The sequence below is a fragment of the Eschrichtius robustus genome, chromosome 2 (assembly GCF_028021215.1).
Source record: "Eschrichtius robustus isolate mEscRob2 chromosome 2, mEscRob2.pri, whole genome shotgun sequence".
Classification (NCBI taxonomy): Eukaryota; Metazoa; Chordata; class Mammalia; order Artiodactyla; family Eschrichtiidae; genus Eschrichtius; species Eschrichtius robustus.
Window position 1 is genome coordinate 130,408,647 of NC_090825.1, and position 16,904 is coordinate 130,425,550.

The 16,904-nt window shown below is 50.9% G+C and overlaps 1 protein-coding gene across 4 annotated transcripts in view; it reads left to right on the plus strand.

Annotated features, from left to right (window-relative positions):
• Nucleotides 1-16,904, plus strand: part of GALNT10 (polypeptide N-acetylgalactosaminyltransferase 10) — a 335,391-nt gene that overhangs the window by 105,269 nt on the left and 213,218 nt on the right. For 2 of the 4 annotated variants that reach the window (XM_068536260.1, XM_068536261.1), the window contains exon 1: nucleotides 3,872-4,150. The exons of the other annotated variants lie outside the window; for them this stretch is intronic. In XM_068536260.1, the coding sequence (XP_068392361.1) occupies nucleotides 3,992-4,150 (159 nt within the window). In that variant the 5' untranslated portion in view covers nucleotides 3,872-3,991. Of the gene's footprint in view, nucleotides 1-3,871; nucleotides 4,151-16,904 lie in introns of those variants that run through there. 4 annotated transcript variants of the gene reach the window in all.

A 16,904-nucleotide genomic window follows, 5' to 3' on the forward strand; every position in this document is an offset into this window, starting at 1 on the left:
GTGCAGGATCCTCCTGGGAGCTGGAAGGGGTGGGGAGGAGACAGACACGGAAGATTTTCCCATACATGACCTCAGCTGCTATACTTCGCTCAACTGGTAATTATTTAGCACCTACTGTGTTCCAGGCCTAGAAGGAGCCACAGCTTAGCTTCATATGGTAGAGCAGGAGTAGGAGCTGAAATACATGTGCGCTGGCACCGCTAGCTCTGCTTTGGCCCAGGGGGAGATGGGCACCCTTTTTTCAAATTCCTCAACCTAGAAGGAGCACCAGTTTTCTGATTCACAAAAAGAGAAGTGTGTGCTAGCAGAGGCAGGGCATAATGCAGAAGACAAAAAATTACAAAGTTCCTCCTTGCTTGGAGCTCACATTCCAGAGAGGGAAACCAAAAATGATACCTGTTCTGAAGAAAAATCAAGCAAAAGGAGATGATGGAGGCGATTTCTGGTATTTTATTGATAGATCAGCTGGTGAGGGAAGCTCTCTCTAAAGAACATTTGATTTGGTTCCTGAGAGATGGCAGGGAGAGAAGCACGCAAAGGTTTAGAGGAAGAGATGCAATGACACAGCAAATTTGCAAAGGCCCTGAGACCATTACTAACCTGGTGCATTTGAGGAATATAGCAATAAAATCAGTGTAACTATAAGGGAAGGAGAGAGGGCACAATCTAGAAGTCAGGCCAGATCACTGAGGGCCTCATGGGTTGTGGTAAGGATACTCATAGAGTATTCTAACTTGAAGGGAAGTCGTAGGCCAGTTCCCAGGAGCAGAGCGAGCCTCGTGTTTGTAAACGGATCACTCTAGCTACTGTTTCTAGCACTGTGTGTGGTGCTGTGGAGGTGCATAAAAGTATTGCCACATTGTGTTTCCCTCTAGAAACTTCCACTTTTGTCAAAGAGACCGGATGGAAATTCAATTACAGAAACACTACAGCAACTGCAGGATAAAATTCATAGGGCTATTCAGTGCAGTATTATTTACCATAGCCAAAAAGGTGAAAATAATCCAAATGTCCATCCATGGATGAATGGATAAGCAAAATACGTATATATATATATATATATATATATATATACAATGGAATATTATTCAATCTTAAAAAAGGGTGAAATTCTGACACATGCTACAACATGGATGAATCTTGAAAACATTATGCTAAGTGAAATAAGCCAGACACAAAAGGTCTAATATTGTATGATTCCACTTATATGGAGTACCTACAATAGTCAAATTCATAAAGACAGAAAACAGAATGGTGGGTGGTTACCAGGGGTTGAGGGGAATGGAGGGGGGGTGGGAATTGGGGAGTTAGTGTTAAATGGGTACAGAGTTTCAGGTTGGGAAGATGAAAAAGTTCTAGAAATGGAGAGAGGTGATGGCTGCACAACAATGTGAATGTACTTAATGCCACTGAATGGTTAAAATGGTATTTTTACCACAATAAAAGAATTTAAAAAGGCATAGGGCTAGGATCTAGGGATGGAAGAGTGGGTATTCTAGGCAGAGGTAATAGCAAGTGCAAAGGCCAAGAGGCAGGAATGTGCCTGGTGTGCTCTGAGGAACAGGAAGGCCAGTAGGCTGGGGCACAATGAAGAGAGTAAAGGGTGAGGGCTGTTCATAAATAGCCTTGTAGGACCTTGTAGTTCCTTCTAGGAATCCAGTGGAAGATGCGAAGCCATTGGAGGGATTTGACCAGAGGGATGATCTTACCTGATCTTTGTTAAACCAGGAGCATTCTGGCTGCAGCTTTCTTTAATCTGAATCTCACTTGCAAACAAGGATAAGAAAAGCGCTTACCTCACAGAGTAACTGTGAGCATTAAAAGAGGTAACGCTTGCCAAGGGTTTAACATGGTGCCTGGCATAGAGTAAGTATTTCAATAAAAGGTAAGCACTACTGTGACAAATCCAAAGACAGCAGCCCCCTGAGGAGGAGTTTTGGAGGACTTCATGGAGGAGGCGGCAGTTCAACTAGACATAGGAGGATGGACCAGGTTTCCACTGACAGAGATGGAGAAGAGCAGGCTTTCTGGGTGGAAGGAGCTGCGTGGTCCACAGCACATGAAGGAAAACAGCCAGCAACTAGCAGGGCAGGGCAGAAAGCAGGAGAGAATGTTTGATCAGCTCTAGCCTAGGTGATGGGAGTTGGGTTTTTTTTTAATTAATTAATTAATGTCTGTGTTGGGTCTTCTTTGCACGTGGGCTTTCTCTAGTTGCGGAGAGCGGGGGCTACTCTTCACTTTGGTGCGCGGGCGCCTCATCGCGGTGGCTTCTCTTGATGCAGAGCACGGGCTCTAGGTGCGGGGGCTTCAGTAGTTGTGGCACACGGGCTCAGTAGTTGTGGCTCACGGGCTCTAGGGCGCAGGCTCAGCAGTTGTGCCTCATGGGCTTAGTTGCTCTGCGGCATGTGGGATCTTCCCGGACCAGGGCTCGAACCCATGTCCCCTGCATTGGCAGGCGGATTCTTAACCACTGCGCCACCAGGGAAGTCCAAAGATGGGAGTTTTGAAGGTTTTGTAGCAGATGTCAAGATCCGAGCTATGATTGCGGAAAACTGAATCTCCACTGCTCACCCTGGAGCTGGAAGCACTGGGAAGCAGGACTCGTCAGGATGCTGGTCCAAGGCTGGGGGCCTAGCAGCTAGCCAGGCACGGGGGTCAGCGGCTGGGCTGGAGACCCAGAGAATCAAGAGAACGCATGTGGGGATGGCAAAAAGGAAGGCAGCCAAGAGGGCGCGTCGTCCCTCGGCATCAGAGAGGAAGCAATGAAGTGAAGAGCACTGTAGGAGCGACAGGCATTGCCATCGGAGTCGGGCCCCTTGGCGGTCCGTCCGCAGAGCCCAGACGGCCCGACTTCCTCAGAACCCTCACCACGGTTATAGACACATTCGCTTGTCTAATGCGATTATGTGTTTAATGTTTCTGCTCCCAGATGTCAGGGCTCGAGCCTATTTTCATTTCATCCCGGTGCCTGGCACAGTTTGCTGAGTAGCTGAAGAGGAGATAGGAACCGACAAAAGGTTTCGAGAAAGGGCTCCGTGAGCTGAGTGCCCAGAGGCACACGTAGGACTGGAGGGCATTCCAACTCCAAGGAGGCTGTATTCGCGTGAGAAAAAGTCCTGCAGAGAAGCTCCGGGCACCTCCCCGCCGGTTGGCAGGGACAACAGACAGGTGGCGGGGTGGGGTGGGGGACAGCACACCCCAGTTTACAGAGGGCATTCACACCTACTGCCAGGAACTCGGAGGGAAGAAAACCAGGGCCCGCCCACAGAACCTCGCGCGTGCAGCGCAGCTGCGGCTCCTTTTCCCGCCTGGGAACGCCGAGGGCCGGGGGGCAAAGGAGGTCCGCAGGTCCTCGGGACCGACCCTCTGGGGGTGGGAAGTCACAGCCCTACTCCCAGGTGCGGAGTGTCCGGCCGGGCCCCAGCACGATTTGCATATCCCTGGGGAGCCCGAAAACTCTCGGCTGGAGTCCGCAGCCAAAGTGGCCGAGCGGGACTTTGGGGTCCCTGGGAGCGCGTCCCTGCCCACACCAGTTAGCGCCCAACTTGCCAACTCCCCGACTTTCGCAAAGCTCCCGCGGGCGGGGGAGCAGCGGAGGAACGGGCCGCACCATCGCGGCCCGAGAGGGGGGAGCGGTCTGCACTGGGCCCTCGCCGCGTCCGGGAGGAGCAGAAAGAGCAGAGAGAAGGCCGCGGCTCGCGGCGTATGGCTCTCGGCAGCCGACCCCGAGGAGGCGGGGTGGGACGCGCGGCTCGGCAGGACTAGGGGTCGGCGGTGTTGGCGGCGACCCCCCCCCCGCGGTGGCGGCGCGGTGGCGGAGTCCGGCTCCCCGGCCGGCGAGCGGCGGAAGTGCCGCGGAGTTGGAGCGGGGCCGGCGCCGCGGTCGCTTCTCTTTGCTGAGGTACTGCCGCCGCCGGGCGGACGGGCGGACGCGCGGAGCTGGGGGCGGCGCGGCGGGGCCGGCGGGGCGCGGCGGGGCTGACCGGCCCCGATGAGGCGGAAGGAGAAGCGGCTTCTGCAGGCGGTGGCGCTGGTGCTGGCGGCCCTGGTCCTTCTGCCCAACGTGGGGCTCTGGGCGCTGTACCGCGAGCGGCAGCCCGACGGCACACCCGGGGGATCCGGAGCAGCGGTGGCCCCGGCGGCCGGACAGGTGAGTCCCCCAGTTGCCATGCAGTTGGAAACACGCTCTTCCTGAATTCACTTCTGGCCTTCGGTTCCTTCCTTCATCGGCCCCTGTCTGCCTCCTCAGAGTTAGCTCCAGAGACTCCTCGGTTCTTCCCATTGTTTTAGATGGGAAAATTGAGGCTCAGGGAAGGATAGGATTTGTCCTACGCTATTCCGAAACCGAACCAACTGATGCCCAGTGTGATGGTCTGTTTCTTCCCATAGGTTGCCATCCTCTTTTCTGTCCCTGTCTGGTGTCCCCTCACCTCTTCCAGCATCCCTCTCTTTTGGAGGATCCTGCAGCCCTGTATCCCAGGATGACTCCTTCTTCTGGAGATGCTGGTCCTTCTATTTGGTGTCCAGGTCTTTTCCGCTTTTCCCCCCACCTGCTGATCACGATGTTTCCTACTCAGGTCAGCTCCTTTTCTTGTTTACCCATCTGCCCAAAGAGACACCTGGGCCTTCGTCCTCTCCACCCTCCTTCTTTCCCAGCCGTCTTTCTTTCCCAGATCCTGTGGATTCCTCGGAGGATGCAAGGATCACGCTCTCCTTGGAGCTTCAGGCCCTGGGGGATGGTGGTGGAGCTCCTGGTCTTTGAGGGGCCTGCTGCCTTTGACTTTCTGGGAATCCAGAAGTGGGGGCTGTGGTGGGAGAACCCTCAAATTCCCCAGAGGCTATTTGTGCCCAGTGCTCTGAGGATGGAACATCAGGTGCTTCCCCTGTCCCTTCTCAGAGTACCCATGACCCCTTCTGAACTTGTCCAGGCTGATTAGGTGTTGTGTTTCTTGCAGCCAAGACTGAAATCTTAATTATTTTTGCCTCCTCTGAACTCACCTATGTACATTTGTGTGTGTTTGTGTGTGTGTGTGTGTGTGTGTGTGTGTGAGAGAGAGAGAGAGAGAGAGAGAGGAGTACATGTAGACTCATAGCAAAAGCTCTGTCACATCACTTCTACTGTCCTAGCTCCTAGCTCAGTAGGTGCCAGTGAGGCTATATATGCATGAACTGTTTCACACAGTGGGACATTTCAGGTTCTCTTGTGGGATTTTCTCGGTCCCGTGGGAAGTGGATAAGTTGTGCATCAGGGTTGAACTTGACTGATGGTCGGCCGGATAAGGGAAGAGGCTGACTTTGGATGGTTTTCCTTTCTCTTCCCAGGATCAGCTGTCTTGAGTACAGAGGGCTCTTTGCGACAGGGCTGACCAGTTTGAGGGCAGCCTGTCATTCTGGTAATTGTTGCAAACCATCCTGGAGGACCTGGTTAATCCTTTTGGTAGATCTACTGTTTGGAAAGTAAGGCCCCAACTCCTTTCCTAAACCCCTGGTTCAAACCCTGACAGTTGACTTCGACGCCTCTCTTAAATTCTGTATCTATATGGGTTTTTCCTTCATGAAATCTGTTCCTACCCTGTACTAGCATCAGGGTCAGGAGTTCAGGGTTCTGTCCTCAGCTTTACTGTTAACTTGTTGTGTGTGTCCTTGACCACCTCCCATCTCCCTCTCTGAGCCTCCCTTTCTCCATCTGTAAAATGTGGTTACTGGTCCAGCTCCAGCTTTCTGTGATACTGTCAGTGAACCAATGTGGAGGACAATGGCCACTTCTTTTTCCTTTCCTGAGGCAGGATCCCCTTGTAGCATCCCTAGCTGTGAGGACTCCGTACTGGACACAGCCCCAGATCAAGGGGGCATTGTCCTGCCCAAGTGCAGACTCTCCTTTGGAATAGCTGTAGCCAGTTCTGAAAGAGCTCCTGACATTCTGCCTCTGCCTGGAGAAAGCCCTCGTATTTCATTTGCTGTGGATGCCAGAGAAATCCTGATTTTCATTTTCTATAGATCCAGATGTGTAGAGAGAAGGTCAAGGTTAACTGCCAGTTTGGCCTGAGCTTTCAAAGTAAATTAGTCACTTGCGCAAGAGGGGATTGATGGAGTAAGGCAGCCTTTTGGGCAGAGAGAGAGGGGAGCCAACAGCTGGGCGCTGCTCGGAGCCCTTAACTGAAATGGACAGAGGGGCTCATCTGGGAAGGTCTAGTTCTTGTTCATTTCTTTTTCTCTGGAATATCATGAAGGGGAAGAGGAGAAAGAAGTGGTAAAGGGGTTTGGTGGTGGTGGTAGGGGGTGCCAACTGATGATCCTTGCTTTAAAGAAAATATCTTAGCCTCCTGGGAGCAGTAGAATGGAGCTGTTTCCCCAACGATCAGCTCTTCTAGGTGCCATAGGATTCAGCATTCATCTGCTGCCTTTCAGGAACACCCTGCCAAATTTCCACACAGCCCCTTTTTGTTTCACTCTCCTGCAGATGCACAGCACTAGGCTTGGCCTCGAGTCCTTTTGAATGTCAGCTGGCCTCAAGGGAGGAGGCTGACTTCTCAGAGTGCTGGTGTTCCATCCCTCATCCCAGAGTGCTGGAACGTGCACGTACCACATCAGGCTGCTATCTGGGGAATCTGGCATCTCAAGCACACAGAGCTTCTTTCGACAGGGCTGACCAGTTCTGAGCTCAGCTTGTCACTCCTGTAATTGTTGAGAATTACCCCAGAGCACCTCATTGATCTTTTGAGTAGAAATAACTGCAGAGGCTCTGGAGGGAAGTCGGACAACAGGATTTTATCCAAATGAAAACTATATTCCTTGTGGATTTGAGAGAAGTTTCCTTGATGGTAACATACTCACTGTTTTAGTCCTTTAACTCCTTGATTTCTCCACTGGATTAAAGAATACAGGATTTTAAATTCAGAGGGTTTATCATCTGCTAGAACGTAAGTCTGTGTAATTTACGCTAGTTTATGCTTAGTGTACTACTGGAGCTGGGTAGGGCAGCTGATTTGTAAAGGACACATAAAGCTTCAAGGATTTGAGCATTCATCTGGTCGGACAGCTGGCTTCTTGGAAAGTTGCAAAACCAAGCAAGAAAAGCCAGTCTTGAAGCCATCTTCATTTTAATTTGAAGGGTGCCTCTCATTTCTAGTCCCAATCTGCTTAACAGCTTGGTTTAATTCTCTGGTCTGTTTCATATTCCAGGCTTGGGAACTGGCTATTAAGAACCCGTGTTAAGAAATGTGATGCAGTCCCTCCCCATTTCTGAGCCATAATCTCTTGTGAAAATGACTTCATTGGATAATAGCAAGCATGCAATAGAAATTGGTGGGATAATGGAATACCAACGACTTTAATTTTCAAATATCAAGAGTTTTTCTCATCGTGTCAGAGCTGAACTTTGTTCTTAGAACATCCAGAAATCAGTACTTCCCTCCCCCCGCCCCGTTTTTTTATTCTTCCTGGTGGCAGAGCCTTACCCATCAGGAAGTTAAGTACCACAGAAATGTAGCCATGGAATGATTTGTTTAATTTTCTACAGAGGGGTTGGGATCCTTTAGATTGCTAATCACTTCTTTGTCTGCTTGCCCAACTGAAATCTGATGCCACTGGGAAAGGGTTGTTGATTTACCTGAGCAAATCTGACTTCCTGCATTCTTTTTTCATCCTAGGCTTGCAGTTTCCTAGGGAGCCCAACTGAGAAAGGTCTGGGAACAGAGGCCTGGGTTTTAGTTTACTCTCTTGCCCTGAACTCACTGTGTGACCTCAGGAAAGTGGTTTAACCCCTCTGGGCCTTAGATTCTCCACCTGTGAAGTGAGGGCTTAGATTCAGAAGGAGAAAGGTAAATGTGTGTCAGAAGGAGAAAGGTAAATGTGTGTCAGAAGAGTGCTTCCCCCTCCCCTGGCCAGGGCAGACATTGCTAATCAATCACTTTCCCTCGAAGCCCAAACTTGGCCTCCTTCTGTTTCTCAACACTGCTACTCAAGTGGAGTTAATGGCATGTTGAATCTTATTTGCACTGTAGGGGATAGATACTTTGTTAGGACTTTCCCAACTCCAGCATCCTGGGGTTCTGTGAGTTTGGAAGCTTGTGTTGGAAAGGCCTGGATAGCAGAAGTGTGTTTAAACAGGCCGCTATATCTACCTTGTGATGAGACCACTACTTAGGGATATGCTTATACTCTAATGCCTTCTCTCAGGCTGTGTTCAGCCTTTAATCTGTTGGCTCCAGTGACATGATAACGAAGAATGGAATCAGGAATTTAAAGCAAAGGCCCATTTAAAGGATAACCATCTTGCTTGCTAATTGTACCTTGTCCACAGTCAGCTCTTACACAGAGATGGCATCAGGATCTCATCACTAAAAGACACCCTGAGGCAAACTTGGCAGCCAGAAATGTGTCCCGTGGCAGCTAAATGCTCACAAGGTGTTTGCAGTGGGCTCTGTATCATGCATATATCTGACTGTATGTCATGTATGTGTCAGAGCCAGCAAGGGAAGAGCTGATGCCCCCTTGCCCCCGATGCCCCCAGGAAGACTTAAATAATTTGAGTCCTGCTTCTCAGAGAACCATTGTCCTTATGCCCAGGAAAGGAGGTAGGCTATACATGCCTGAGTTCCTGTGGCTAAGGAGTGCATCGTGGCCTCTCGTCCCGGAAATGTCTTGGCGTAGAAACCACATCCTCCTCTAGCACATAGCTTAAGCCTTCGCACTTGGAAGACAGTCAGAACATGTTTGCTATAGGATCTAGGCGTGTCAGAGCAGGAAGGGTGCTACAGAAGTTATCTAGTCCAAGCCCCTCATGTAGTAGATACGAAAACTGAGGCCCAGGAGAGGGGAAATCAGTTCTCAGAGGGAGGGAGGCAGACCAGAGCCCAGTTCTTCTCCAAGTTCTTGCTCTGTCTCACCATGCATGTTTTTCCCCTTCACATCCTAATATTTGATCCTTCTCTACGATTATATCCCTCATGAGCCAAGATTATCACTCCCAGTTTTGGAGGCCAGTACGTATCGAGACCGATTATCTGCTGGAACTTACCGGGCTTTTTTGCAGATCTATTTTTGTAAATTTTCTTTCCAAATTTTTACAGTTTTAAAGCAAGTGAAATGTATTAAATTTTAAGGTGGCAATGGGATCCAGCAGGGCAATAGAGGAATTAAAAGGATGCATAGCGTGTGGCACCATTACTGCTCCCCGTGGCAGACAGAGCCAATCTGAGTCTAAGAGCCACCTCAGATTCTCTCAGTTGCAGTTAACAGAAGGAATTAAGCCACGTAGGCTGAACTGAGTAAGGGAATATATTAACTCCTGTAACTGCAGTGGACTTCAGGTGTGGTATGTTCTAGAGGTTCACATCGTAGACTGAGCCCCCAAGGTAGCAAGAAATGGTTGAGGCTCTTTCTCACCTTGTATCCACACCCAGATCCTACAGGAGAGAGTCTGCTTCTTCTGGTACCTTCTTTATAAGAGAGTGGAAACTTGTTTCCTATAAACTCTAGCGAGACTCCTTAGGTGTTACTGGCCCAGTTTGTATCTAACCATTCACACTTGTCAGGAGGATGAGCTATGCTGATTGACCTAACCCACCCTGCAGCTAGGGGTGGGGTCAGGCCACCCAAATCATAGGAAGAGCAGGTTCCAGGAGAAAAATCTGGATGCTCTCATGGGGAGGAGGGGAAATGAAATCTAGGGATGAAGCCAACAAATGTCCACTCCAGAATCCTGCTGACACAGTGTCCCGGGCAGTCACTGCTGGGCATCAGACCTGGGCCTTGAGATAAAACCTCTTTGCCATCTTGGACTCAGTTTTAGTTACTGAACCTGCAGCCTGGAGGTCCGTATCCTCATCCCAGCTCTGCCACCCCTGGCTGAGATGATTCACTCTGTGGGCCTCAGTGTCCCCGTGGGGAAAGCCCGGGCGCAAATGCTTCCAGCACAGGGTAAGTGGAGGGTTAAGATAAGGAGCAGTTAAAAGCTGCTTTTATTTAATCTTATGAGTTCTGCTGCCGCCTCCTTTCCCCTCACAGGTGTCCTGAGAGCTGTCCCTCTCCCCCACTCCTCCACCCCCCATTAAAAGGCAGTTCGTTGAAAATTTGTCTCAAGCTGAAAAAGAACTTCTGTCTCTTCAGCTTCGAGTTTTTTTCTGCCTGGCCCTTCTTAGCTGGAGGAGGCGGAGTGTTCATACTTTGGAAGCTAGAGGAAGCTAAACAATTCCGCTTGCTGTGGTGGGTGGGTGTGTATTTATGAGTGTGTAGCTTTCTCTCCATGTGTCTCTCTCCTCTTATCTTTGGATGGTTCCTGTTTGCTGCCCTCTGCTGAGTATAGATAGGAGAGGGAAGGGGAAAAGCAGGCCCATTTCTTCCTTCTCTTTGGTTTTGAGAAAATTCTGAGCTTCAGATGCTGAATGGTCTTCAGATTTCCTAGATGATAAAAGCCACAGTATGAAATGACACTAACAAGAAAGATGATGATGTAGATGGTAAGATGGTAATGTCAATAATAATAGCAGCTACCATTTATTTAGCATTTATTCTGCTAGGCATTGGACTCATAAGGCCTTTACCTGTATGTCTTGTTAAATACTCACAATTATAGACAGGTGGGAGCCAGTGAGGGAGTGGAGGCTCACAGAGGTACAGGTATTTGCCCAAGGATGGCCCAAGGACGCACAGCGTGTGGTTGTGGAGCTGGTATTTGAGCCTGTGAGTCTCTGACCCAGCGCTGAGGCGGGAGAAAGACCCTGCTTTCCACACCGCCCCTCCACCCCTCCTGCGAGGGTGCCATAGGAGCCCAGATGTCTGCACAGAGGGGAGTGACCATTGCTCTAAGACTGAACTTCCTCCGTGAGCCCGCAAGGTCATTTGGTGACCTTGAAGAGGAACCTTCACCCCACCCCTGCCGAAGCCCCATTGGCATAGCGACTCCCCAATCTCACTAGATTGAGACACTGTGGAGCAACGTGTAGGGCTTTGGCTTTGGAGCTACACTGCCTGGTTCAGATCTCTGGCCTTGGGCAAGTCACTTGACCTCTGTGCCTGGAATTCTTGGCCTGTAAAATGGGCATAATGTTAACTCTGGGGGTGGGCATTCTGAGGGTTGGGTGAGTCACTGTGGGTGAGACCCTGAGCACCAGGCCTGGTACAGAAAGCGCTCACTGAGTGTGGTAGTGCTGCTGCTTGTGGGCAGTGCCTGGCTTAGAGTAGGGGTCTATTTTTCTTGGCCTCCCTGTGGTGGGGGTAGGGAGGGATGCTTATATTGTCTTTGTCTGGAAGGTGGAGGATAGGTAGTTGGCCTCATGGCACAGGCTGCTCTTTGTACCCCGCTCCCTGACTCTTTGGAATCTGAATCAATCATTGGGGGTGCCCACCTACTTCCTCCCCGAGGAGAGAACACAAATCCTCTGCATCCTTCTAGGCAATATTCTTTGCCGCTTCCAGGAAGTATTCTTTGGTCACTCTAGCCCCCAGGGGTCTCTCACCCTGCTTTAGTTCCCCTGAGCCCCCGGCTTTCTCTGCCCATTTAGACCAGAGGCCTTTCCAGGAAGGCATGGTCCTATCTTTCTTTCTGCTTCTCCCTCCCTGCCCCTGTCTGTGTGTTCTGTGAGCCTCTGGACCTCCACACATGCTGCTCCCTTGCCTCTGACACCCTTCTTCCCTGCCATCTTGCCCCTAAACCTGACTTACTCCTGCTGGGACAGCTGTCTCTCCTCAGGGGTGCAGAGCCCCTTATGAAAACATGCAGTGTAGTCATCGTTTTTGATCTGTCCAGCCTGTCTGCTCCTGAAGGAACCTCCATCCCAGTCACCCTCTCTTGACTGCCCAAAGTATTTGCTGAGGGACCGAAGGAGCAGGTGAGTGAGTGAATGATGTGTGGGTGCTCGGTGACTGCTGGCCGAGTGCAGGAAGCCTGGCCTCGGGGAATGGTTCTTCTGGAACTGCGGGGCGCTTCGGCGTCCCTGAGGAGCCTGGTAACGGTGGAGGCTCCAGGACCCGTGCCCAAGGAGCCTGCTTGGGCCAGTCTGGGGTGGGCCAAGGAGCCATGTATTCAACAGATCCTGCTGAGAATCCAGCAGGGAAATCTCTCCTCTCCGCCCATGTCCCCAGCTTGTCAGCACCCCCAGGAGGCAGACCTCGCCTTCCTCCCCTGGTGCTTACTCCTTTCCCCCCAGGAGCGCTTCGAACGTCTATTCCTGGGGAGTGTGTTTAGCTGCAGCTTCCCCAGGTTGCCAGCCAGCTCTCCCCGGGGGACTCTGGTGCCTGTTAATAATGGCGCCGTGTCAGATGCAGACAGCTCAGAGTCTGGGATTGGCATCTGGGATGGGCCGTGCATTTTGCAGATCCCTCTGCAGTGGGCCACAGGGACTCTCTGGGGCCCTAAAGCTTTGCTTTCCGCTGGTGCCTGTGATCTGTTGCCTTTCGCAGTTGGGTCCTCTGCCTTCCTGCTGTGGGGGCAAAGGTGAGATGCCCACAGAGGGGGTGGGTATTGAACTCAGGGCCTTCCCAGGAAGGGGTCACATTATGGAGACCCTAGGGGCCTCTCCCTTGAGTTGGAGAGAGTGTGTGATTGGGAACTGGACCCCTGATTCCCAGGCCCAGCTCTGCCTTCTCCTAAAATGAGCACAGTCAGCATTCCTTCGTCGTGTCATGGTGATTAAATGACATTAAAGGTAAGAAAATGAGCAGAGAGTTTCCATGACGTATCCGGGACCACACAGCTGGGAAGTGATGGAAACAGGGTTCCAGCCCAGGTGTCTCCCTCGAACAGAGCAGAGCTCACAGCCCGAGGCTCCCTCCTGCTGCCTTGCCATCCTCTGACCTCGGGTGAGTCCACGCTCTTCCCCGGACGGACGTGGGAGGTTATCGTTGAGAGCCCCACGAGCCTGGTTCTTGGATCCATTGTGTTGGCTCTGGAATGCTCTTCTGCGAGCCGAATGCCTCAGTGCAGTATTGCAGCAGGTCCCACGGGCCGCCTGGGAGCCTCACTCCTGGGCAGCTTCCCAGTTAACTGGGTTGTATGTTTGGGCTGGTCTCGCCCCGTTACAAACGTCAGCCTCCTGGAAGAGGGAGAGGCCAGGGCTGCTGAGCAGAGCGGGCTGGCCGGGCTTTGGAGGAAGGGGGTTTCATAAAGGGAAACAGGTTGGAAACATCTTGGCGGGGGAGTGTGTGAAAATTACTTCCCGCTGCTAAAGCACATTGTATGTGCTCAACTGAAAACTGTTATTTCTGCATGCCTCCTCCTGAGCATTGATCAGTCAGCTGCTGACAGTTAAAACGCGTACCTGTGTGCGCGCGTCTGTGAAATAACCAGTTTCTAAATTCAGCACCTAACTTTACTGAAAAATTAGTGACTGTTTTTGGGGCACCAGGGACTATAGTTTGAATTCCTGGTTATTTTATTGGTAATAAACCTTAATGGCTGTCTCCTTCAGATAACTTCTTTTATTACTTTATATGACGTTTGTATTACTTTAAAAAAAAAAACAACCTTATATGGTATTTTATTGGAGGTTGCAAACTGGTGGCCTGTGGGCCACATGTAGCCCAGAGACATGTTTTGTGTGGTTCATCCAATGCTGGCCCATAAATGGTTGGATGTCTTTATTTTTAAATGTTAGTAAGTTGTTGTCAGTACCTAAACATTGGAATATTTCACATTTTTAAAAATTATCTTTTCTGGCTTTTGGGGGAAAATGGAAAGGTCTAGCAGCTGGGCCCGGGTTACAGCATCACAAAAAGTGGCTGGATCTGGGTAGCAGCTGCCCCGTCTAGACAGGCTCCGGCTCTTGAGTTGGCTGTGGCCCCTGCCACACCTTGTGATCTCAAACCTGGGTTCCTCACCCTTTCCTGTAACTGTGCTGGCCTCTGGGGACATTGGAGTTTGGGAGCCCTGCTTTATAACCTGTGTCCAGTTTGTCACTTGACAGATGAGCCAGCCGAGGTTCAAAGAGCATAAGTGACCAGACAAGTGACAGAGCCAGTGAGCTGAGGCTGGTCCTCTGACTGTAAGCCTAATGCACTTTCCAGGGGGGAAAAGGTGGTTACTTGGAAATGTAACATATAAGCCTTAGGCTCTTGAACAGACTCAAAGTAAGTTTATATCTGGATGATTCCTGCTCTATGTGAGACTAGGAACCACTTGCCTTGCCTCTCTGTGTCTCTAGGGGTTCTGAATCTGAGGTCCACCCTGTCTAATATAGTTTGTTCCAGCTGTGTCAGGGGCGTGTAGGTTCATTAGCAACGACGTGAGCACAGAGTCCACTTTGTTTTCTGCCTGTGCTTCTTGGCGTGTCGCGGAGCCCCAGTATGTACACTCCTGTTACAGAGGGAGTGTTAGGAGTCTGTGAAATGAGAGGGAAGATGGCTTTCCCAGCAGAAACGGCACATGCCTTTTGGGGGTGGGGGCGGCCCTCAAAGGCATCCGGAGGGCATTTCTGGGAAAGAGCCTGTGTGAAGGTAGTTCAGCTGAATGTAGCCACCCAGGTCTCTGAGGACAGGGCCCTTTGCCAGGGCAGGAGTGGCTGCACCTCCATCCCCCTCCCTACCGGAACCTTCCCTTAGAGGCTCCAGGTGGCTGATGGTGCGGCAGTGGGGTGTGGGAGGACAGGGCACAGTTGGCGTGGTGGCCAGTCCTGGGCTGAGAGTTCCGTCTCTCTTTCCGCCCTGGCACCACAGAGGTACCAATAACCCGCATTAATCATTGCACTCTTGCTGCCTGCCGTGCCTGGGTCCCATCTCATTTCTCCACTGTTATAAGTGCTCTTACTATGGTCATTTTGCAGATGGGAAAACGGGGGCTCAGGAAGCATTAAGTAACCTCTCGGGCCTGCAGAACAAACAAGTGGTGAGACTCAGACTCAGATTCAGATTTCTGACTCTCAAACTTTGCTTAACTGCCTCTTAACTACCACGTTTTATTGATGCCCGTGACAAGTCATTTGACCTCTCTTGGCCTCCATTTCCTCATCTGTAAAGTGGGGATAATACCTTCCTGGCATGTGAGCAGAGTACAAGTAAAAAGGCCTCGTCAGCTTTGAGACCTGAAACTCTTCCTGCGACCCTCACTTTGGGCAGTTGTCAAATCTTGCCATCTGGTGTGTTCACTTTCCCGCTGGGGAGGGCGGTAGGGTCTCCCTGCAGAGTCATCCCTGTGTGTCTGGGGTGTGCCTCTCCGGGCCTCCCTCCCCAGCCTGGATCCTGGCTGGGCTGCTGCTCTTCCCCTCCCCTAGCAGCGGGAGAGGCAGCCAAGAGCCCTGCCAGGGAACAATGGGGCACATTAAGAAGGCTGTCAGGTGCCAAGCCAGAGGTATTAAAGGGACATTTGATTAGTTTTAACTAATTGTCAGGGTTTTGCTCTCTCTTTTTTTCCTCTGTAGCAGTTAAGGGGACAAAAAGCCCTGGTGTGGATTTCCTCCCTCCGTGGTTTGTGTGGGCTCTCTTTGGCTTTGGGTGTGAGTTCGCCTCTTTCACCCCTTCTGATTCTCAGCCCTCTCTTTTCTCTGTGTGTGTGTCTCTCTCCCTCCACCCCCACTCCCTCCCTACGTGTCTCCCCTCTGCTGTGTGTGTCTCTCTGAGCAAATATGATGAGATATGAGACTGAAGAAGCCATCCGCCTACCGCTGTGGGATCCACAATTCCGGGGGACTGTCTTTCATCTTGCCCTGTCTCCCCCAACTGCATCCCTGCCAAATGGTCAGCCATCGTTGGCTTGAACACCTCCAGTGATGGGGAACTCACTTCCTGTAGCTGAGCAGAGTCCTAGGTAATATGCGGTGGCTCAGTGTGGCCTAAAGGATTTCTTGAGAGTCCACTACTCATCTTTGCAGGCTCCTCTTAAGTCTTTCCCTTCCCAGAAAGTCTTCTTTGACCTTACTGTGAGAACTAATCTCTGTCTCTCGGAAATGCTTATAGAATTTAATCTGTACAGCTTCAGTAGCACGAATGTTGTAGTGCTATGTTTTGCCATTTCTCTAGGCAGAGGGAAGTTATACTGAAGGAGCTTTCCTAGCAGGACAGCTGAGAGGGCTTCCAGCTGGAGAGAAAGGGTCCCAGAGAGCTGCCATTTGGGCCTAGGCTTCCTCCTGTCTCTAGAAATTCCACCCCCAAACGTGGCCAGTGTATTTTATGTATTCTTGTAGCCCAGAGAATATTTTAGGCTTTGCAGGCCATATGATCTCTGCTGCAGCTCCCCAGCCCTGTGATTGTAGTGTGGAAGCAGCGGAGACAATACATAAATGAATGGGCATGCCCTGTGCCAGTAAAACTTTATTTGCAGAATCAGGCAGCAGACTGGTTGGCAGGCCCTGGTTTGCTGACCCCCTGTTCTGGTGTTTTCCTGGTGGAGGAAATGCCTTCAGTTGCTGTGTGGCCTTGGGCGGGTCTTTCTCCAAGGACCACATCTCCCATGGATGAATGGACTGCTGTGGGTTGAATCGTGTCCCCCCCGGAAAAGATACGTTGAAGTTCTAATGCCAGGCCCTCAGAATGTGACCATACTTGGTCATTGCCGATGTATTTGGTTAAGATGAGGACATGCTAGAGTAGCATGGTCTTGTGTGACTTAATCATGTGTGACTGACTGGTGTCTTTATAAGACGGGGGACACAGTGAAGGAAGACGGCCATGTGAAGTCTGAGGCAGAGATGGGAGCTGTGCTGTGTAAACCAGGAGGCCTGGGGTGACCAGCAGCTGGAAGAGGCAAAGGCACATCCTTCCCCAGAGGCTTTAGAGGGAGCCTGGCCTTGCCAACACCTCACTTCTGAACTTGTAGCCTCCAGAACTGTGAGACAGTAAATTTCTTTTTTTAAGCCACGTAGTTTGTGGTAATGTTTTCTGGCAGCCCTAGGAAGTTAATGCATGGACCATTTTCTCGTCAGATTGTTTTATGTGTGTGCATGAGTATGTTTGTGTGTTGTGTTTGGGTGGAG